Source organism: Ochotona princeps, chromosome 22, assembly GCF_030435755.1.
Source record: "Ochotona princeps isolate mOchPri1 chromosome 22, mOchPri1.hap1, whole genome shotgun sequence".
NCBI lineage: Eukaryota > Metazoa > Chordata > Mammalia > Lagomorpha > Ochotonidae > Ochotona > Ochotona princeps.
In genome coordinates, this window is record NC_080853.1 from 20,768,407 (window position 1) to 20,792,721 (window position 24,315).

The window sequence follows — 24,315 nt, forward strand, 5'->3', positions numbered from 1 at the left end:
ACATCCATCATCTCCTTCTACATATCTGAATCAACCCTGTACTGTGCTGCTCACTTTTGTCTACTTGTTCATTTGTAACAATACAGACATTCATGGAGGCCCCCACTGGAGGAGCTAGAACATCAACCAACTGCCATCTACTTGTAGAAAAGCTACCTTCTCATTCTGCTCCTGTCAACATTCCAGGTCACAGCTGTTGGAATCTTGTGTTTATTGTTCCTTTTTTAAAATATGAGATTTTATCATATTCCTAAAAACCGTGCACTATGTAAGGAAAGAATATCATACTCTAATATTTTTCAGGGCTTATTCCCTCCCACCAATATTTTACTACTTAATGTTAGTCCATATTACCATGTGTAGCTTCAGTTAATTCATTTTTTGTTTAACCTCTGCCTAACATTCCCTTTTGGATTGTACTAAACTGATTGCCATTATTTGTGTCTTGCCCGTCTGGGCCATCTGCAGGTTTTGCTAATTTTAAAACAATGCTACCATGTAGGTATTTGTACACATCTCCTGGTGTGCAAGTGCAAGAGTTTCTTTGGGGTATAAACCAAGAGTGGGCATGGTGAGTGATAGGGTCTGCAAGTGTTCAATGCAGCAAAACATTTCAGAACTGTTTTCCAGAGTCATGGTGTCCCTTCTGTCCGCACAGCTGCTCTGGTATTTCTGCCAGGGACAAAAGGGCACCTCAAGGTGGCTTCCCCTTGACTCTCCCTGATTAGTAACGAGTCAAAGTGTCTCTTCATATGTGTATTGAATGTCTTCTAATTTTAAATCTCAGTTGTGCAGGCTGACACACCAATGTGAAAAGCCCTTCATTGTTCATGGTTAGAAGAATTAATATTGTCAAAATTTCAGTGCAATCATCATCAAGATACCAATTATACCCTTCATGGAATTAGAAAAAGCAAGGTTAAAGTTGATATGAACATACAAAAGATTTCAAATATTCAAATCAATCTTGAATGATATAAACAAAGCTGGAGGCAACCAAAACTTCTAGACATACAACAGGGTTATTATCACCTAAACAGCATGGTACACACATAAAAATAGACATGAATCAATAAAGCAGAATAGAAAGCCCAGAAATAAATCCAGGCATCTCCAATCACCTTATCTTTGACAGGGTGCTAAAAACACTCTCTGGAGAAAGGACAGTGTCTTCCACATGTAGTGTTGGGAAAACTGGATTTCCACCTGCAGAAGTTGGAAACAACAGTGTTAATTTACACCCTACCCAAAACCAACTTGACATGGATCAAAGCTCTAAATGTAAAACCCAAAACTATGAAACTATTAGAGGAAAATACAAAGAAACACTCCAAGATGTTGACTGGCAAAGGCAATTATTTCTTGGACAGTAGTCCAAATGCACAAATAATGGAACAAAAAGCAGACAAAAGCAAAGTGTGTCAAACTAAGAACCTTCTCCACTGCAAAGGAGACAATCGGTGTGAGTAGATAACCAATAGAATGGGACAAGGTATCTGCAATCTGTGCATCTGATAAAGCATTAATATCCATAACATAAGGGGTTCATGAGACTCAACAACAACACAAAGGATCCAGCTAATAAGTGAGCAAGGATCTGAAAACATATTTATCAAAACAAGAGATGTGAATGGCTGACAAACACATAAGAAAATGTTTACTATCACCAGCCATTAGGGAATGCAACTGAAAACCACAGTGAAGTATCCTCACTCCAGATGAAATGGCTGTTACCAAAAGGTCAAGAAATAGCAAATGCTGCTGAGCTGTGGAGAACAGCAAATCCTAACACACATGGTTGGTGGGAATGCAAATCAGTACAGCCAGTATAGGAAAACGGCATGGTGATCCTGCAGAAAAATAAAAATAGATCAGCCATATGATTCAGCTATCCTACTTCCGGGAACAAGTGCAAAGGAAATGAAGTCAGCATATTAAAGTATTCCCATGTTTATTGCGGCTCCATTCACAATAGCAAAGATAGGAAATCAACCCAGATGGACACCAGCTGATGACTGGACACAGAAAATGTGGTATGTGTACGTGATGGAGTATGACTCAGCCACAAAAAAGGAATGAATTCCTACATTTGCACCCAAGTGGATGAGTTGGAGATCATTATACTAAGTGCCATAAGCCAGAAACAGAAAGACAAATTTCAAGTGCTTTCCTTCACATGAGAAAATTAGTGCACACGTAGAATAAGAAATGTGAGGATGCCGTGAGATATAGACATTCATGAACTAAACCCAAAAGATAATAATGTAGCTCTCTTTTCTCTCATTATGATCTTTGCCACAAATCCCACACCATGTGCTATTAATATCCCTTCCTCTCCTTTCAGGATAATTAGTGAGTATGTGCATGTATAATACATGTGTCACAAATATTTAGAAATTATAAATCCATGTATATTCATTTAATTCATCTTTATATGTCTCTGTGTAAATGGCAACAATTTAAAATAAAATGTAAGATAGTACAAGTCATTGGGAGGCTGTGCAGGTTAATTACAGAACTTGTGGGGCAGTCAAAATGGGTTTCCCTGGAGTGGGGCGCAGAGCGGGGGCCATGAGCATTGTGTTTTAGTCAGAGCCAGTGCTGCCTCTGCTGGGTTCTTAGTCAAGGTCATGGACTTGAGGTCTGAAGCTTCACAGAGATTTTCCCCCGGGTGGGGCACAAGAGCCCCGCTTCCACTACTGCTCATTCTGATTCTGGCTCTCCCCACCAAGGGAGACTGTGAGTAACAGTGGATGTGGGTGGACTTCGAAGTGTATTGAGGCAGGGGAAGCCAGGGTGGCAGCTCCAGGCATTATGGCTGGTTCCATGTTGGGCAGCACCTGCTGACCAAGGCAGGAGGGGAGGGAGGATCCTTTGCTTTTGAGGAGCGGAGTACCCACTGGGTTGTGACCTACAGTGGAAGCAGGAACCGGAGCGGCAGCCTTTGTTCCCCTTCAACATCCTTGTGGGGGAGGAGTGGTCATCGCATCTGCTCCCTACTTCTCCCACCCACCCCTGCCCAATACCAGGGAGCCTCGCCTTCTGTGCTCAAGCTGGGCCTGGCATGAGAGACAGAACAGGGCTGAAGTGGTTAGGGCCAGCTCCAAAGCCCTCAGATTCGTTACCTTTCAAGGTCAAGGGGAACAGGGAGTGCAAGCCCATGGCCATCTTCCTCTCGCGGTGCCCTGGCAGTTGGAGTCCCCTCCTGGACGCTCAACCCCACCTCTCCACCTGCAGAGCCAGCCTGCATCAGGCCCTAGGCCCACTCACCCTGCTCACTGGTTCTCCTCTAACCTCATTCTGCCACCTGTTGGCCTGCACCCGCACCTGTACCTCATGCTTCACCTGACAAGTGAAACTTTTATAGGGTTCCTGGTGAGAGCTAGGGTCTCAGAGGTCTGGAAACATGTGTTCCTTCCCTCTCGGGGCACGTGATTCACGTGTCTTTGAAGGTAAAAGCTGTGTGTGGCAGATGCAGCAGGGGAGGTGGCAGCTTGCTGTCCTGCGATGTCGTGGAGAGCTGAGACACTAATGCGGGTACCGTGGAAGACATAGCCCTGCCTCTGCCCTCTTTAATCTGTGCGTCATCCTTGGAGACAGGATGTCTGGTTCTTGAAACACAGCCAGCATCCAGCATGGGGGTGGGAAAGAGCAAAGGGGGCAGGTACAGGAGCTCCAAGGTGCCCAGCCTTTGACCCACCCTGTTTTTCATCTCTTAATAAAGAAATTCCTCTTCTCTCTTGCCCCTTTTCTTTGTTGGAAACTACCACGTCTTTGCAGTGACCCAACTTCTCACCTTCTGTCCTGGTTCCCAGAGTTTCCCAGCTAGATGACTCTCCGGTTGCCCATAGTGGCCCTGACTTGATGGTTCAGCCTGTACCGAGTGTCTGATGTCACCTCTCACTGCTGAGGTTGCCTGCACTCACTCCTTGTCTCCAGAGCTGCTTCTCTTGAGCCCAGGCTAAAACCCTGCCCCTTAAAATTCCTTGAAATACTGTGCCTTTATGTGAGTAAGTCATGAAGGCATGGTGAGATGAATGACTTTCATTTTGGATTTAGTCACTTGGATTTTTGGAAATGTTTTCCTTTTGGATTTTATTAATTATTAAAAGCATTCATGTGTTCACAAAACCAAAGCTTAAGCTCCATTCAGAGAAGTCTAGCTTTCATCTTTGTCTCTTCTGTCCGGGCTTCCTGCCGTTGTGCCTCTACTTTTAGAATTACTTTTTCTTTAGGCTTCCTTTTAAAACAATCATGAAGAAATATGGATGTTTGTACCATGGCGCTTCAAAATGTTCATAGAAAACATAATCAAAAGAAAATTGTATTTTGATGCACACATTTTTGAAACCTCTGCATGGTTTATCACAAAATGCATTTGCACAAACTTTCTTAAGACCCTTCGTATGTGTAATATTCAAAATTTTCTCACACCAGAATGAAGTTCTCTTAAACTCCATTCTCCGTGACCTTTCAGAAGTAAGTACCCTTGTGATTTGTTTTTACTCTTTTTAAACATAGAACTCCAAATAAGTGTCAGTATGAGTAGTTCTTGGTGCCATCTTTGGATTCATTTTTTTCTTTAACGTTTTCTGTATTATTAATCCCACTCAGTCAATTATTTTGTTAGCTGTTGCAGCTTTTATCCTGTAAAGCTCATTAAGGGTCTTTTAAATGCTTCCTGTGCATCTACTTCCCAGATTGTCTCCCAGCTTCTCGAATATAGACTGGATACTTCATAAGAACTTTCATGTCCTTGTGTACTAAACTCTCCTCTGTCTTTTCTGGTTAAGTTTCCAAATACTGGGTTTTGTTTGTCTGTAGAAATCACACTTTGCTGCCATTTCCATGCCTCCCAAGTTTGTATTAGGTGTCAGATATGGAAGATTTGAGGTTCTTAGGTCTAGATATCTTGTATTTCTGCCAATTGCTTGGGCTTGTTAGCCAATGTAGCTAAACGATCTGAGAGCAGTTTCATCTTTTCCATCTCATTACCTGAACTCTGTGTGTCAGGATCACGGTGTCCCTTAGTCAGGAGCCAATTCTTACCCCTTCCTGGAGGCCTATTGTGTCAGAGGCCCCATGAAGCAGGAGAACTGTTGCACAGAGAGGTACAAACAGGTGCGATTGCAGGATTTCAGCCCATCGCCTGCCCTCAGGGGAGGGAGGACCAGCGGCTGACCCTGGAAATCTGTCTCTGGAAGCTCTCTGCACTTTGAGCCTTTCTCCAGAATGCCCCAGCCACTCTGACCTGCAGGGTCTTCTCCTTTCTTCTTTTCCTTCTCAGAGGTCTCCAGAATCCACCTGAGGTCTCACTTTCTGCCTGTGGACCTTGACCCTTCTCAGAGCGCAGGCTGAGGGAAGCCTAGTGCTCACCACACTGATTAACACCTTGCAGAGCTAATGGTGCTCGGTTGCCTGGTGTGCAGGGTCTTGTCTACTGTTCTTCCAGATACTTTGCCCAGATGTCTGTAGGCAAGTAAATGAACTGCTTCCCATTGTCTTGGTAAAAACTGTCCTAAGTAGTTCTTTTTTTTTTTTTTCTATAGGATATTTGCTCATTTTTTCTATTCTATCTTCCAGCTGCCTTTTGTTTCTACCTATAAATGTACTTGTTTCTGTTCCTTTATTTGATAACTTTGTTACTAAATGATCATATTTGTAATACTTAGAGTCCTGTTTTATTAAGTTTTGCAGATACTGCATTATCTTAGGTCTCCCCATCTGTGACACGAAGGAGTTGCATCACAAGCTGGGATATTTTGCTTCCAGTGGGTTTAGCATCTATTTCAGCCGTGGATGCTTTTTCCATCATAGCACCTCCTCTCCTTGGCAACAGTGAGTAAGAGAACTGTTGGGCACACACCCCAAGGAAAGGTCAACCTAAAGGCATCCCTGTGACTCATTGGTGGGGGAAGAGGCTCTCTGTCCAGCTTGGTTGTTAAACCAGGGGGCTGAATGTCAACACTGCCCAGCTCTATCTGGAGAAGGTCTGTGTGCAAACAGGCAGAGATGAGCAGAGACAAGGCAATGTCAGAGAGGACGAGTCTGGAGAGCATGGAGTCTCACCCTACTCTGCAGTCCCTGATTTTTCCAGCTTCTTCTGGATGCACAAGCAGCCCAGAGCCCTCCTCAACTACATCGCTGGTTAATCCTTACTTTGTTTTTTTTGTTTTTTCATTTTTATTAATTTATTAATTACATTGTATTATGTGACACAGTTTTTAGGTACTGGGATTCCCCCTACCCCTCCCCAAACCCTCTCTCCATGGTGGATTCCTCCACCTTGCTGTATAACCACAGTTCAAGTTCAGTTGAGATTCCTTCATTGCAAGTATATACCAAACATAGATTGATTTGACAAAAATATAAAATTCATTTTTTACAAGCTATTTGCAATGATGCCAATACACACAGACACTTTGCCTGTTTCTTAACGAAATTGATTTTTATAGATGATGGGTATTAATCCTTTACCAGTTGTATAGTTTAAAAATATTTTCTCCCATTCATTCATCCAGGGTATCTGGTCTCTAAAACACTGTTCCACTCTATCTGTTGCTGCCCTGTGTCTGCAAGTCTCCAGGTGTCCCCCTGACGTTGGCCTGTACTCTCTTATTTCCCAGGATCATGGCCTCTCTGTTTTAACTTGGTTAATGATTCTCCATTTGTTTAAACATATCCTTACCCTTTTCTTCCATCTTGTCTTACCTCTGAAAGTTCTTTCTTTGTAAGCATAATAAAGTTTGTCTAAATTATATCTTTGCATATATTTTACATTTATATTTATGTGTCTTTATATTTATATTTAGACCTACAAAATATCTAGATCTATAATGCATCCATTTATAAGCTTACCTTTTTGCTTGAGTTTTCCAGAACTATCTTGATAAAACAAAATTGGTAACATTAATCAAATGAACTACTGGCATGATCCTTCATGAACTGGGTTTTAGGCAGTTATAATGTGAAAATGGTATTTCTAGAGATTCTCTGGTTGACTATTTTGTTGTTTGAATTTCTTCATTTCTTTATTCAACCTAAAGAGAAGAGTCATGACTGGAAGTATATTTGCTTAGGAATCTAACTCCTAGAATGACTTCCATCAAACATTAGGGAAACTCTGCAATGCATTTTCCAAAGGAAAAGACTTCTATGAAAAGACACCAATATCATATGCAGCAAAAATAAAAATAGGCGCTACCAAACTGTAAAGAAAACACTCAAAAAAATAATCCTTACTTTGATTGGTGAATTGAGTTCGTAGCCCTGTAAGAAAAGGTTCTTGACTAACACAGAGCACACCCCTCCCCTGGAACTCCTTGGGTCTTGGTGTGCACAGTCTTGCAATGAGCACAAATATCCCTACACACAAGGATCACCACATAAGGGACAGGAATAAAGTGCCTGAGATAAAGTGGGTGTCTAGGAAATGGCAGCCCTATTGTATCACTGAGGCAATCATTTCTTAGACTTAAAGTTCATACAGCATCACAAGTGATGAAACACTAAGAAAAGTAAGGTTTTGAGGACAGAAAGAAAAACTGATTTGTAACTTACCACTCTGTGGACACAGGGCATCATGATCTGGGATCCTGTAGGACACTGTAGACTTTAAGCAAAGTGGCTTGACAAAGTGTTTTCCCTCCCAACTACCATGGGCCTGGAAGTGAGATTGGATCCAGGAAAAGGACAGCTGTGCGACACTGTCCAACCACACCCTTCACATCTCTTCATTTGTTTTGAGTGAAATATTCTTCACCTTGGCTCTCACCATAGTCCAGCTGGAGGCAACCTCATGTAAAATAATCACTTGCTCTCAGCCAAAGGACAAGAAAGCTTTTTGGGTCTCTAGATTTCTCTGAAAATGTTTCTCTCTTGTATACCTGCATTGGCTTGACTTGGTCACACATTTGTGTCAAACACCAGCAGGAGACGAGGAATGAACTTACTGGTTTAGTCTAGCATCCAGCGACCAGCTGAATATTGGGAAATCAATTGAAACATCGTATATCACTCAACTTTTCTGAGTCTCATTTTTCCATCTAAAATACACATCTCACGGTTCTGATAGAATGGCAAGATCAGAGGTCCATTGGGTCTTCAGTGATATTTAGCATAATAACAGCGTTCCACACAATGAAGACCTTATTGCTGAGATGATCTCAGATGTGAGATGATCTGAGATTATCTGAGATGCGAAAGCATCTTAGATATCAGAGTGGTTTGTGTTTGTCAATGTTCACTTCTACTCAACAAAATCTCATTCCATTGTGCTTTTTTTCCACTTATTACTACTATTATTAGTTTATGATCCAGTTCCACAGGGTCTGGAATTTCCTTCATTCCCTTGTCAAATTCCCTCCTTCCTCCTCACTTTCTTCCCCTATATCATTACAATAATATAACTCTTCATAAACAATCGTTAAGTCCATCATTGCAGACATGGACAATGGCAGAGTCCAGCATCCCATTGTTGAGAAATATTCAACAGTTTCATTGGGAGTCCATCTTAGATCTGGAAGCAGAGACACATACTGCATTGTATCCTCACATCTGGATATGATAGTCTCCATTATGCAATTACTATACATTCACTTATATGAAAAGCCATAAAACAAAATCAACCACAGGAATAAAAATAGAAATTAACAATGCCAGGAAGTTAAATAACATGCTACTAAACTTCTAATGTGTCGCTGAAGAAGTAAAAATGAAAATCAAGAAACTTCTTAAAGAAAATGATGCTATATGACATATGAGTCAGTGAAGAATTTAATGCAAAAAAAAACTGCTTTGAAGCAATAAAAATAAAAACAAAAGGAACAAAATCCATGAGATATAGTTTCTGCTGATCTTTGTTGATGTTTCTTGTGTAGGCAACAGATAGGTGGGTTTTGTTTTTTGATCCGGTCTACTGATCTGTGAGATCTGACTGATGAGTTAAGCCATTATATTCAGGGTTAATATGAATAGGTGATAATTTGGTTCTGTCATTTTAGCAATGCATTGTTCATGGTTTGATTTAGTCTTCTGTTGTTATTTTACTGGGATGTTCTTCACATTTGCCTTTCGTTTTGGTAGGTGTTATTAACTTTCTCTGACGAGAGAACATCTTTAAGTATCATCTGTGGGGGAGATCTGGAAGAGGCATACTCTTTGAGCTTTTCTTTACTGTGGAAGAATTTTATTTCATTTTCAAAGATAAAGGAAAGCTTTACTGGATATGTTATTCTGGCCAACAATTTTCTCCTTTTAGAATCTGGAATTTGTCACTCCAGTCTCTTCTGGCCTGTATAGTTTTCTGTGAGAAGGCAGCTGTGTGTCTGATTCTCATTCTTGTATATGTAATTGATTTTTTTACATGCACATTTAAGGATCTTTTCTCTGTGTTTGACTGAAGAGAGCTTGATTATCATGTGTCGTGGTGCAGATCACTTTTGACCAACATTGTTGGGAGGTCTGTGTCCCTCCTGTATTTTGTTTACCAATTCTTTCTCCAGATTAGGGAAGTTTTCCTTTATTGTTTCATTGAATCCATCTTCAAACTCAGCTTCTCTTTCTGATCTTTCTGGAACCCCCATACTAATATTTGGTTTTTAAATAGTATCCCTTAATTCTTGAATACTTTTCTTAGTTTGACTTTGTTCCTCTTGTAGCTTTTTGATCACTGGGGGCAAGAAATATCTTCCAACTCTGAGATTCTTTTGCCTCATTCATTCTGTTATTGAGACTTTCCACTGAATTTTTAGTTCGCTCTCTGCTTAGTGCATGCACAGTCCCATCCCACAGCCTTTGCCTTCCTACACAAAATGGTGCCTAATGCAGCTAAGGTGAGGGTTTGGGCTGTGAAATCCACCCTGTTCTTGCATTGCCAACTTGGGGTTGACTGTTCTCTATGGTCCTGGTCAAATCAAACAAATCAGCAGGATGTGCAGTTTTTGCCTGGGTTCACTTCCTATTCTCCCGGTGAATATCCCTTCCCACTTGACTGCTGGTGGAGCTCTGGCCACCAGTGGAGGTTGGCTCACTGCTCACTGACTGCTACTGGGGTATCTGGTCACTGCAACACCATAACGTTGTCTCTGCTACTTTCCCATGTCTGTCAGTCTCTAGGTACCCCTCTGCCATCAGCTTGTCCTCTCCTACTCCTGGAATGTGCCCTCTCTGCTTCACTCTGGCTAATGATTGTCCCATTTCTTTGTGGTTGACTGCTCCTGTTTATGTGTTGTTGGGCATCATACAAGCTGCACTGACACTGAAATTCTGGAAAAATGAACAACATGTGATCAAGGCAAGAATGACAGTGTAACAGAATTACTCCTTGTGGCTGAGATGCAGAAACAACCAACGAAAATGGCTGAAAAACAAGTGTGTTATGTTTAAATGATTAAATACTATATATTCTTTTTAAAAAGCAGGAACTTCTTTAATTTGCAACATTATGAATTAACCTGGGGACATTATAAGGAATAATCCAGGCACAGAAGACAAATACTGCAGGTTCTCTCTAATACTTAACATGAATCTAAAAAAAGTTGATTTTGATGTACTTGTGATTTTTGAGGGGTGCTGAATGGGTGTATTGTGTGATGACACCCCATTGTGGAAATTCATATGCTGTTTTTTCTCATGATTGGACTGGAGTTCTGGTATTTGGAGGATGATGGCAACAGAGAAAAAGCATCTCTTTCCTCCCATCAAGGGTCCTTGACACAATTTCTGGCTGTCGAACTCCATGTTGATTTCTACCTGTGGGTGTTGTTTTCCAACTGCTGAGCCTGACTTGTGAGTGTGTATAAACTGCTGATCAACTGGCTGCAAGTCTCTCTCCACGGTGAGGTCATTCCTCACCCCCTCCCACACTGCACTATTGGGAGGAGAGTCACTGTATGGCCCACATTTTTGTGTGTGTAGGGAGCTGTGTTCCACTTCCTTAGTGGCCCCTATGCACTCCAATCATCTGAGACTTCTCTAGGCGGAGATGTGTCTCTTCTCTTTGGTTAGTGTATTCACTTATTTATGTCAGTAGGGCTCACAGATGTGTGTGTGCTATGTGGGGTTATAACCCAATACTGCTTTATTTATTATGTTGTTCCAGTTTTGGCCACTGGGAGTTCTTGCAGTTGGCTCCTCTGCCCTTTCAACATACTTCAATCAAAGTGGACTTGCTTTTGGCTTTTTCCTTTTGAAGGGGTACTTCTTTATTTTCTGGAGAATATTGAATTTTTGATGAGTTTTTTAATACAAAGCAGAGAGAGTAAGCTTGAAGAACAGTGCTTGGGAGTACAAGAGCTGGGTGACTGAATGAAGAAAGACTTATTAATAGAGAAGGCAAAGTATGATTTTCCAATTGCAGTCTACTTCAAGGAATTGTTTTTATTCCATCTGTCACTGTTAACATCAGTATTGGGAATTAAATCATAATCTGAGAAAAAATGTCACCGAGTAAGAATGCATGCAGATGGCTAAATGATTCTTACTCAGTGTAAGGTATAATTTAACATGCACCGTTGTAAACTGTCATATGCCAATAAAATGTCATCGTGGAGAAAAAACAGAACTGTGACATGTAAGAGACACTAATGTTCTCAATGAGACAGTCATTCATTTAATAAGGGAAACTTGACGGCCTCCTGTATAGTCCTTACTCTCTTGGCATCTGCCTGTACACAGTCATTTCCCTTAGAACTGAAAAAGAAAAACAAACACACTCGGGCAGTTCTCACACTGATGTTAATGTGCATGAATTCTAGTCATCTGAGTTCCCTAAAATCGCACAAATCCCGCAGCACATGGCTCCAGTTTCAGTCACCACCATACGTTACTGTGAGGAAACTTGACATGCAGTGTGATTACAGTAAAAGCTGCCATGAGATTCAAACTTCTGGGCCAGCTCTTCAGTCCACAAACAACAAGTGTGCCTCTTGACCATTGACCAGTTAGGTCACTTCATCCAAAGTCTGCTGATGATGAGTCCCTGCAAATCCTTGCTTGCATGCAAGACCTCGAAGTCCATAGCCACGAGGTCTCCTTCGTGGCTGAGGTCTCCTTCAAGGGCTGGGTGCACACCACGCGTCACAGAAATTAATCATGGAGAGGAGCATTTGACAACGGAGGTAAAACTGCAGTGAAGTGAGGAGGAGGTGTGACATGGGAAGTGACATTGGAACACACTGAAGGTGGGGTCAGAGGTGGATCAGTAGCCGCCTGAGGACATGGGGACTTGACGATATCTCGCTGTCCCAACACTGGTGAAGCCGAACTTCCTGAACTAAAGGAGAGAAGTGTGGGTATGGATGTGGGTGAAGATGTCTCAGCAAAGGAGACACCAGCAAAATACATCATATTTAAGGAGCTTTTGGGGATAGTCACATCTTGATGGTTCCAAGAGTAAGAGGCGAACAGAAAGGCAGGTGAGCATTCACAAACTGTAACTTATACCAGAAGGTGGCAAACTACAGCAGACAGGACTTTACAAAGAAACACAGCACTTTCCTCACAATGGCCGAGGACCAGGGGCCATCTTGTATAGACCTGGCTGGACCTGATGTAGAATATATAACCTGGCCCGGCCTGCTGACCTTGCCCTCCCTCCAATACACACAACTTACTCTGAGATCTTCTGCTTCTTGAAGCAAAGAATGGCAGAGAGAATGATCACCAGCAGCACCTTGAGGCAGAAGAGGAGAATTACGAAGAATGCAGCAGGTGGAGAATCTGCAGATCAGAGACAGGAGCAGCCATTAGAGCTCATGAGCCATGAGCTCATCTGAGGTTGCCTGGACCTGTCAATGCTCTGACACCTGTATCCTACACTGGCTCAAGGCCAAGGCAGGAACCCAGGTAAAATGAAACAATGGTGCTGAAACATCTATTTGATAAATAAGATAATGCTGATACCCACCTCCAGTCAGGAGGGAACCTCATCACATGTGGCTGCAGGGGTGCTGGGGGCTGACTGCTCAGCTAAGGAGTGCAGGGACACAGCCTCAGCAGCAGAGAGCTGTACCCCCACACCAAGGTCATGAATCCTTCAAGGGCAACCCCCATCCAAGACTTGCCCAGCACCCTCCCCTCAGTTGAGAACAATCCTCAAAGACCATTCCCACCCTTCTTGCTCTCCACATGAGCCACTGAGTCCTTTGTATGGCCTGGACTTGCAGACTGACACTACCTCTGCCAGGCTGGTGACAAGCATTGACCTTGTGAACATTCCTGGATGCTCCCTGCTTTCCTGTTAAATCTTGGAGTCAGTTTCCCGGGAAACCGACCCGGACCACTGGTCTAGAAACACAGGTTTGATAACTGATGGCTCCTGTGTGGGCAATGAGGAGCTCAGCGGAGACAGTCTGTGCTGTGTTGGTTACAACTTCCACTGGTTGTGGCCTGGGAACTCCGTGACATTGAGTACTTGAAATGCAGTGGGGAAGTGTTCATGGTTAGGACTATGGATGGGACAATAGCCAGCAGGCTCCAATCCTTTAGAGAAAGACACTGGGGCTGAGTGCTCCACTACAAGTTAAAGTGAAGGAAGGAAGAAAGCCAGAGGGCTTCCTGAAAGCAACACAGATTCTTATCTCCTGGATCATGGGGCAGAAGAAGCTGGGGCTTGTGCCCTGGGAATAAATCCAACAATAGCCAAGGTTCAGGACAAGCCTGTCATGCTAGAACAGGGTGGGGAAGCTGTGGGACACTGAGAGGTAAGATGGGCACATCCAAGCCAAAGCACTCTGGAACCTTCCCTGGGCCTCTAGAAGAACAGGTGCAGCAGGAAGCAGGATGAAGGTCATCTCCACTAAAATCATCCACAAATGAAGAGAAACAACAAAGAATGAAGACTACACTCTGCCCAAAACTGACCTCCAGCATGACTCACCGAGAGGCAGCTGAACTGCAGTGTGGGAAAGAGAATCAATGCCTTGTGCAGACTCCCTCCCTCCCTCCGCACCTTTCACCATTACCAGCCCGAGAGGAAAAGTGCAGGAAGGAGTCCCGGGGAGCCTGGAGAGCCACTGATCTCATAGCACACCCCTAAAAGGAAAATACTGAAAAACTCTGCAGACTCCAGCACAGATCCGAGCACAGACCCTCAGAAGGGACCTTGAATCAGGCCTGATGTCAAAGAGCTGTGAATGTTTGCCTTTACTGGGAAGCAGGCCTGGGTGGCTGTGATTCAGGGCCCTGAGGAGGGGCCAGGCACTGGCGTTCTCCAGGTGAGCTAAGCAATCACAGGGGCTTTGGATGAGCAGAAGGGACGCGGAGAAATCAGAGTCCTAGAAAGAGATGTGGCCATGACAGAGCAGCAACCAGACAATGTCACAGTCTCTAACATGGGAGGAGAATGTTTGGTCCATGGGCCTTCTCAGGCCTGGATTCATTTCTTTCAGGCAAGATTTGAAATTGAACATATATGTGACAGGCTCATATTTTCAAAAAGATGTATTTATTTTTTATTGCAAAGTCAGGATATACAGAGAAGAGGAGAGATAGAAAGGAAGATCTTCCATCTAATGATTCACTCCCAAAGTGACCACAATGGCCAGTGCTGAGCCAATCTGAAGCCAGGAGCCAGGAGCTTCTTCTGGGTCTCCCATTTGGGTGCAGGGTCCCAAAGCCTTGGGTTATCCTCGACTGTCTTCCGAGGTTACAAGCAGGGAGCTGTATGGGAAGCAGGGCTGCCGAGATTAGAACTGGTGCCCATATGGGTTCCTGGTGCTTACAAGGGGAGGAGTTTAGCCACTAGGCTACTGTGCCAGGCCCTCATTTTTTAAGCTGATGATTCTGTGTGGACCATAAATGATGCTATAAAGATTCAATGGCCGTTGGCATAATCCAAGTTTTCCACTGCTGTAAGAATCAGGCAAGGGAATAGAGGCCACTGCCTTCTCGCCCCTGCACCTCTTTTCCTGAGCCTCCTGAGGGAGGAACAGCCCTGCTGAAGTAGAGGAGACATCTGGCCTCAGGTCTGTGAGGTAAGGAAGTTTTGAGGTGCACAGTAAGAGCCCTGCACAGTGCAGCATGTTAATAAACCATCACTGGCAATGCTGGCTTCCCATCTGAGCAGTGGCTCAAATCCCATCAGCTCCGATTCCATTCCAGTTCCCTGTTAATGAGCCTAGGAAGACAGTAGATGAAGGCCAAATGCTTGGAACCCTGCCATTAGGGGAAACCTGTATGACGTTACCAATTTCTCCAGCCCAGCCCCTCCCATTGCAACCATTTGTCTACTGAACCAGCTAGTGGAAGATCTCTCTCTCTCTCTCCCCTTTTCATATAACAAACAATAAATGTTTGAAAAATAAAAAGGATACTTTCCTTACTGTCAAACAAATCTTGATTATTCTATACTAACAAAGAGAGGTCAACTCAGCCAGAAACATTGTAAAGTATCTGAAAAGTACCTGTGTAATCAAAATACACAGAGGCATGGAAGCCGGGACTGAGAGGATCGGGGTAGCCTGTGGCCTCCTGGTGTAGCAGGAGCATGTGGCTGCTGCCCATCACACATATTCAGCCACAGTATCGGTAAAGATGTGATCAGACAAGCTGAAAGCCCACAGGAGGGGCCAGACCGTACAGGTGGACAGAAGACTAAAAGGCAAGACTAAAAGAAGACTGTTGGTCAGTTCAGGTGGGGCAGACTCGTTTCTCCTCACTCTTTCCTGTGAATGGCAACTATAAATCCTAGAAGTACTACAAGAAGCCAGCAGAAGGGAATTTCAGAAGTAGAGGAAGAAGGCAGACAGGCAGGGACCTGAGACCTGGACAATGACACTATAGCAAACACCTTAGGACAAAACCCCAACCCCAAACCCAGCTCCCAGGCCCCAGCGGCAGAGGTGCAGCCTGAAAATGTGGGTAACTCTCAAGTCGAGACCCGTGCCTCTACCATAAGAAACTGGACAGAGAACAGCAAAGAAACCCTAGAGGCAGGAAAAAGGGAATAAAAAGGAAAGAGCAGAAAATGAATGAAATTAAAAACAGGAAACAGCAGAGAAACTGAATGACACAGAGAGCTGGGTCTTTGAAAAGAGCAATAAAAATGGAAAAACCTCTAGCCAGAATAACAAAGTAAAAAAGAGAAATTACACACTTCCAACACCATGAATGATACAGGGGCTATCCCTACAGGCACTACAGACACAGAAAGAATAATAGGGGGATAATGGGATCAGTTCTACACACAATAATTTGACAAGTTTGATACAATGAACCAATAATTCCTCAAAAAGCACAACCCATCACTATTAACCCAATAGGAAATGAACACAATGTAGAATTTTAAGCTATTAAGGAAACTGAATTCCTACATTTTCTACCTCCTGAAAAAATTTCTGGAGGCTCACGGCTTTCATGGGGGAGTCTATAAGGCCGTGAGAGATGCTTGTGGCAGGACAGCAGAGTGGGCCTCTTTGCTGCTTCTCCAAGAAACACCTGCCACTCACATGGGTTCCTCCAGCTGCTGATGCCAGAACACCAATAGGACATCATGACATGTCCCAAACTCTAAGCCATGGCAACTCTTGGAATGTGGGATTTGGATGGGGGAGCTGGATTTAAAACTCTGCTTGATGTTTAAAATCTAGATAACTCTACAAGCAAGACTACTACTTCTCACATTTTTTGAAAAAGGATAAGGTTAAAATAAAATTTCAAAACAGCCAGGCCTGCTGGAGGGGTAGTCTCACCATCGCTGGTGTTGATGTTGATGTTTGAGTCGGGCTCCTTGGGCTGGGCTGATACCTGCAGGGTGTGGCTTCTGGTGACCGCTGGCTGCCCATCATGCTCCACCTGGCAGGAAATCACCAGGTCCTCCCTGTTGTTCACCAGGATCCAGCTTGTGCAATTGTAGGTCCCATCTTTGTTCTTCACTATTGTCCAGGCCAAGTGCTTCCGGGACACATTTCCATTCTCCAACCAGGTCAGTCGCACTCGCTGCGGGTAGAACTTGTCCACGTGGCAGGTGACGTTCACCTGGGTCCCTGCCCCCACGGGCTGCTGTGTGACCTCCACGATGGGAGGAACTGAAACAGCACAGGCAGAAACAGTAGGAGGAGGAGCTGAGTGACAGAGCTCCCATCACCAGAGTGAGGATACCCCTAGGAAAGGGTTAGGCATGCAGCAGGCACTCAAACAGGAAGGGACTTGGCATGTTTAGACTACAGTGGGGGACGGGCCAGGGAGCCCTGTAGAACAGGGCCCTGTCCCATTTCCCATCCGGACAGCCTTGAGCAGCTAGTACAGCCTCTTCAGCCTCAACTTTCCTGATCTGTAGAAGGTTGGGACAATGAGCTTTCACATTGCACTTGGCTCCCAGGGGCTGTCCACAGAATGGAGGGTGTTACTACGGACCTGGGACTATTACCACCCCCTTAGACACTGATGGAGGCCCATGGGGACTCACCTCGCACAGACACCTGTGTGCCCGGTCCAGACTTAAACTCCACATCTCTAGTACCCACTCTCTGGAACTTCACACAGTAGTAGGTGCCTGTGTCTGCCATGGTGATGTCACTGATGCGGATGGAAAAGTCCAGGTTCTGTCGCTTTGTGGCATCTGAGAGGTTTGTGACTCGGGGGTACTGGCCTCCCTTGAAGTCATAGATCATCTTCCGGCCTGGCCCAGCCCCTCTGAACCAGTATACGGGTCCAACGGGCAGCAGGGTGTTTACACTGCAGTGCAGGGTCACCGAGTCTCCAGCTGCCACCAACACGGACTTGTCAGGCTGAGTCACCTGCAGCTCCTCCTCTGCTGCCCCTGCTGGGGGAGGAGACAGAGACCTTATCTATCCGTCCTCATGGGAACCTGCTTACATCAGGAAGTGCGTGGCAGTCTTAGGATCATTTACCCCAATTGGGCAAAGAAACTCTAATACAACGAATAATAAATTAAAATACTCAGTTCTTTTTAAAGTGATTTTTAAATTATTTTTATTGGAAAGGCAGAATAACAGAGAAATGGAGATATAGGAAGATCTTCCATCTGCTGATTCAATCCCATATGGCCACAACTGCCTGAGCTGAGCCGATCTGAATCCAGAAACCAGGAGCTTCTTTTGGGTCTTCCACTTGAGTGCAGGGTTCCAAGGTTTTGGGCTGTCCTCTACTGCTTTCCCAGGCCACAAGCAGGGACCTAGATGGGAAGTGGAGCAGCTTATACACAAACTGGCACCCATATGGGACCCCGAGCATGCAAGACTAGGATTTAGCCATAAGTTATTGCACTGGGTCCAATACTCAGCTCTTAAAAATTGATAAATGAGGACCTGGCATAATGGTTAAGGTCCTCGCCTTGAACGCCCTGGGATCCCATATGGGTGCCAGTTCTAATCCCAGCAGCTCCATTTCCCATCCAGCTCCCTGCTTGTGGCCTGGGAAAGCAGTCGAGGATGGCCCAAAGCCTTGGGACCCTGCACCCGTGTGGGAGACCCAGAAAGAAGTTCCTGGCTCCTGGCTTCAGATCAGCGCAGCACCAGCCATTGTGGCCACTTGGGGAGTGAATCATTGGATGGAAGATCTTCCTTCCTCTCTGTCTCTCCTCCTCTCTGTACATCTGCCTTTCCAATAAAATAAATAAATCTTTAAAAAGTAAATAAATAAATTGATAAATGAATCTTTATAAACTTCCTGATAAAATAGAATAGAATAAATCAAAGAGATATATTTGAGAATCATTTTTACTATATAAAATCTATTAAATAGATGATTATTCCCAATGCTTTTTAATTTTAAAAATTTGTTTATTTAAAATATTAATTTATTCATAGGCCAATTCACAGAAACAAACATAGGATAACCCACCAGGGCCTGAGGCAAAAGGAGCTTGGGCGCAGTGTTTCTGTTTGGAATGTGGAGAAGCCTACTGTAAAAGGATGTTGATGATTGTTCTCCAAAAACAAATGAGTGCCACTGAATTGCATGTACCTAAAAATGGTAGCTTACATAAAACTTTTGAACTACACTAGAAGGTTCAAGTGAAAAAAACAGATTATAAAGATCTAATGTGCCATCAGTGGAGAGAGAGAACCTCAGGGCCCAGCAAGCAAGGAATCAGGGAGCTTCAGAGCTGGGGTTTCCAAATGAATTATGGGGAGCTGTTTAGGGCCACATGACTATGTTGGGGCATGAAATTCTGAACTGAAGGGACATGGGTCACCCTGGGGTGCAAGACGCTCTGGATCAATGCCCCGCCTCTTTGACTATGGATGCTGGGAGAAATGCAACATCCCTCCTTGTATAAAATGTCCTAAAAGAAAGGCATGGGTTCTAGTTGCAGGAATCTACATCTCAGGCACAGGTGGCTGGGGGACACCAACTGAAGTTTGCCTTCCTTTCCAGCAACACTTAGGGAAAGACATGTGGCTCTGCTCTGCAGGTATGTGCTGCAGGGCAGAGTCCCTTGACACTGCTGGTGAGGGAATGCAGGCCCCAAGGAGGGCACGTGCCTTTACAGGGCAGTGGCTTTGTGCTCCTGGGATACCTGATAGCATCAGTTTTCAGAGTAGAAGAGATCAGGGAAGGGCAGGCAGACATTGGAATAATTGTCGGGGAGAGGAAAGCAGGAGTTAGAGGAGAGAGCAGAGAGCAGCAAGAGTCAAGAGGGGCCAGCAGGGGAAGAAACTGTATTTGCCTATCTGTAATTCCCCTGCTGACGCCTCTCAGCTCTGAGTTGTCTGTCCTGCTGCCTGTCGACAGGTTCCATGGATGAAAACAATCTCAAAGTTATCACATCCCAAACTGACCTCCTGACTGTCCCTTCTCTCAGCCCTCTGTATCTTACCCGAGGCCTTTCTACAGCTTCTCAGGCCTTAACTATCCAGAAATCCTGTCCACTAGGAATCCTGTGGCTCCACTTCACTGTGCATCCAAAATGGGATCCCATTTCCTTAACTCTGCTGCTTCCCAGATGGAAGCCTCCATCACTTGTTCAGATATACGTGGTGCAACAATATCTTAAATGTCCTAGGTGCTTCCATCTGTCTAGTTATAGTCTATTTGCAGCCAAATGTTAGAGTAACCCTTTAAGACTCATGACTGAGTTTGTTCTATGCCTTGCTATGGCTTCCACTTCACTTAGTGTTTCTCTATACCTTTCCATGGTTCCTACTTCACTCAGCACTGATAGCCAACATTCCTGAAGCCCAGCAAGAAAATAGAGTCCCAGGGTCTCTGCACCAGCTGTTCCCTGTCAGAAAGTCTGTCCCCTAAGAGCCACCTTTTCACTCCCATGCCTGTGTGATAGCTTCACTCAGAATTCTGTTCCTCATGAAGCCCATCTAGGCTATACTGTTTTCAATCCATTTCCCCTCACAGACCCCAATTCTCATACCTAGCTATACCTAATTTTTTCCTGAGCCTTCAGCATGGCTAAATATTCCATATTAGTTACCTCTGTACTGTGTGCATTGATTACTGTCATTTTCCCCTATGGGACACAAGGTACACAGGACAAGTACTTTGTGCTTATCCACCACTGCACCCAAGCACTTGTCACAGTTCCTGGCATATAACAGGTACCTCATCATCTGTGTCCCCCATAGGTTCAATACTCAGGGTAACACGTCACACGGACACTGGGGACTATTTCTCATAAATCCCACCTATAGGAATTGTCAACAAAAAAAATTTTTTTTTTTTGCATAGATGAAGGAAGTGACCCATGGACGTGACAAGGCACCTCTAGTCCTGTTGGCCCTCCTCTTCTTCCACTGACAGAAGCTGATGAGACCTCAGGGATTATACCTTCATGAGCTCAAGAGTGTTTGAGAAAAGTAACAGGTAATCCTGTGGGCTCTGCATCTGCCTGCCCGAGGTCAAACCCCAGCTCCCCCTTGCCACTGAAAGACCTGCAGCTCCTGGTGCATTTCTGTGTCTTTAACAGTCAGGCGGGGTGAGGAGAGTTGTTGGATATAAGGCTCACATGGGGAAGGATCCCTAGGCATTTCCAACAGTGTCTGGCACATGGGAAGGGGCTGGCATTCTGGCAGAGCAGGTTAGGTCATGGCCTGTGGAGCCTGAATCCAACACAAATTCTGTGTCATATCCCAGCTGTTCCACTTACGGTCTATCTTCTTGGTAATGCATCTTTGGAAAACAGATAAAAATAGCCCAAGTGTTTGGGCCCCTGATACCCACATAGGAGACCTGAATGAAGCCCCTGATTCCTGGCTTCCTTCCACCTGACCGAGTTCTGGCCATTACTGCCACCTGGGAAGTGAACCAGCAAGTGGAAAACCTCTCTTTCTCTCTCTCTGTCTCTCCCATTCTCCCTCTCTCTATCTCTACCTCTCTCAAACATTCACTAAATAAATAAATCTCTCTTTTTTTGACATAGAAAATGTAGAAGCCAATGATGTGACATAGTGGGTTAAGTAGCCATTCTTAGGACTGGCATTTATAGGGGCATCAGTTTGCACCTCAGGTGCTAGGCTTCTGATCCAGTTCCTTGTTAATGTGCTTGAGACAACTGCTTTAGCTACCAAGGATGGCCCAAGTCCTTAGGCCTCTGTACTTACATGGGAGACCCAGAGGAAGTTCCTGATGCCTGACTGATTTGGCCCGGTTCTTGTTGTTTTAGTCATTTCTGGAGAAGCCCAGCAGATGGCAGACATCTCCCCTCCCCTCTCCTCCCCTCCCCTCTCCTCTCTTCTCCCCTCTCCTCTCCTCTCCCCTCTCCTCCTCTCCCCTCCCTTCCTCTCCCCTCTCCTCTCCTCCTTTCCCTTCCCCTCTCCTCCTTTCCCCTCCCCTCCCCTTCTCTCCTCTCCTCTCCTTTCCCCTCCCCTCCCATTCCCTCCCCTCCTCTCTTCTGCTCTACTCTCCTTTCCTTTCCCCTTCCCTCCTATTCTCTCCTCTCCTCTCCTCTGCCCTGCTCTACTCTCCTCTCTTCTCCTCTTTCTCTCTCCCCCATCTCTCTTTCCCTAACTCTGTCTTTCAGATGAATAAAGTAAATCTTTAAACAAAATGGTAGACAACCTGTAGGCACAGAGGCACTGGCTTATACCCACCAAGGTAGACTTGATGTAGATGTAATTACAGACACAGACAACAGCAACAGCAGAATGTCTGTCCTATTCCCTTCTGCCTTCCACCCCCTGCACAGAAGAGCAAACGGCAAGCTTGTGGGGCATAGACATTCAACTTTGAGAGATAATTCATTTCACTGGCAGAGAACTTGGTTCACCTGAGGAGCCTGGAGGGGATGTGGAGGATAGAGAAGTGGCAGGGCAGCAGAAAGACCACACATCTGTGTAACAGGCTATTTGTACAGACAGCAGCAGGGACAGGTTTTTTGAAAATTCTGTCTGTATGTGTGCTTCCTACATGCACACACTCATGTCTTTCATACACTTGCATTCACATGCATGCACAGGGGAGCTTTCACAGGTTATGTGTGGCCCCGTGCTAGGACAAAGGTGGTTTTGAGGATTCACATCGTAATACATGGTAAAAACTCAGGAGACTATTGGGCACACAGCAAGCATCCAGTACATGGCAGTTATCCCCAAGAGGGGGCTGATCACGGTCATCCTTCAGTGTGCTTCTCTGCAATTTCTATTTTTTTTCCATAATTCTACCTGGGGAGCTGCCAGCACAGTAAGGTTAAAAGTTTAAAAGACTACAGGAAGCTTAGGGCTGAGTGCGATGGCTCAATTGGCTACATCCTTACCTTACATGTACCAGGATCCCATATGGGTCCTGGTTTATGTCCTGGCAGGACCACTTCCCATTCAGCTCCCTGGCTGAGACCTGGGGAAGCAGCAGAGGCTGGCTCAAAGCCTTGGGATTCTACACCCACATGGGAGACCCAGAAGGAGCTCCTGGCTCCTGGCTTTGGGGCAGCTCAACTCCAGCTTGTGGCCATTTAAAGAATGAACCAAAGGATGGAGGATCTTTATCTCTCCTTCTCTTTGTAAATCTGATCTTCCTTTCCAACAGAAAGAAATAAATCTTTAAAAAAATAAGTAGATGAAGCCTGGAGCTTGTTCAGACTGTTTGAATCTTGGCTGCTCCACTGATGGAGGGAGGAGACCCTGAGCTTATTCCTCTCTCTCCCTCAGTTTCTCCATGAAGAAACAGGTGATGATACTAAGAGCTAGCACTCAGGAAGGCAGTGAGGTTGAGCTGCATTCAGCACACAGAGTGCTGAAGACTAAACCTGCCCTGCCAGAAGAGCCCCACCACAGAGCCCCTGCCACCGTCCTTCACGCAGCGTGTGTCACAGGGACACTCTGTGAAGCTATACTCCTGCTCTCTCAGACAGGGGAGGTGGCATCACAGAAAATCCCATGTTGGGGGCAGCCGGCGCCCTGGGGTCAGAACCATGGCTGGAGAGGAGGGGTGTCTGCGAGCTGTGAGCAGGGGCTTCCCAGACTACAGGAAGCAAATCCCTGGCTGGAAGCCAGGCAGTGCTGGCAGCTGTCTTTGAGCTCATTCTGTGGCCACGGGCAGGTGGCATAGACCCTTGAGGCCTTGTGCCTTGTGAGGATTGAAATGACCCTTCTGATATAGTTCTTTTTTTTAATTTTTATTTATTTTTATTTTTTATTAATTATTTTGCATTATGTGACAGTTTCATAGGCTCTGGGATTCCCCACCCCACCCATCTCCATGCCCCTCCCCCACGGTGGACCCCTTCTGATATAGTTCTGCAAATAAAAATGTGGTGCGAATTTAAGTAATAATTACTATTGCCATGGCTTCAGCATTTCTGCCTTGATGCTCTGACCATTGCTATAGAGCAAATGCTCCAAGTCCACCTTCTCTGAACTCAGCAATGCCCAGCCCCTGGCCTTTCACGGCACTAGCTGTCTGGAATCCCCAGAAGTTCGCGAGAGGTAGGGTAATTCAGGTGCTCCCCAGCAGGACTCACCTGTCAGTTCCAGCAGCAGAGTCAGCAGCAGGAAAGGATGAGGATGGTGGGGCTGGGAGGCAGGGGCAGGCATGGTGCAGACCTGAGGAGCCTGCCTGGTCTGAATGTCTGTGCTGGCAGGGATCCTGGGTTACTCTGGGGAAGGAAGAGTCCTGTGCCTGCTACACCCCAAGAGGAAGTGCCCCCAATAGCAATCAGCTTCCTGCCACGAGGCTAGGAGTTGCTCATTGTCCATTTTTAGAGAGATTGGGACAGGTCCCTAAGAAGCAATGCTTCCTTCTTGCCTAGGGTGTGAACCCTCGCCTCTTGGTCCTCTGAGGCAGCTTGAAGTCCTCTTGCTGATTTCCCATTTGGGAGTCCCAGGTAGAGAAGGATTTGTGGTGTAAGTTGTGTCCCCAACTCCCAAAGCCTGGAATGTGGTTGGCTTGTGGCTTGGCTCTGCA

General features: G+C 45.1%; 1 protein-coding gene across 6 annotated transcripts in view; it reads right to left on the minus strand.

Annotated features, from left to right (window-relative positions):
- The window catches only part of LOC101520822 (signal-regulatory protein beta-1-like), a 50,419-nt gene extending 26,104 nt beyond the window's left edge, over nucleotides 1-24,315 (minus strand). The window contains exons 1-2 of one of the 6 annotated variants that reach the window (XM_058679431.1): nucleotides 23,873-24,312; nucleotides 17,408-17,761 (exon numbers count right to left, since the gene is read on the minus strand). In XM_058679431.1, the coding sequence (XP_058535414.1) occupies nucleotides 17,408-17,761; nucleotides 23,873-23,945 (427 nt within the window). In that variant the 5' untranslated portion in view covers nucleotides 23,946-24,312. Of the gene's footprint in view, nucleotides 1-17,407; nucleotides 17,765-23,872 lie in introns of all 6 variants that reach the window. The other 5 variants (XM_058679432.1, XM_058679430.1, XM_058679436.1 and 2 more) reach the window with 5 other exon arrangements.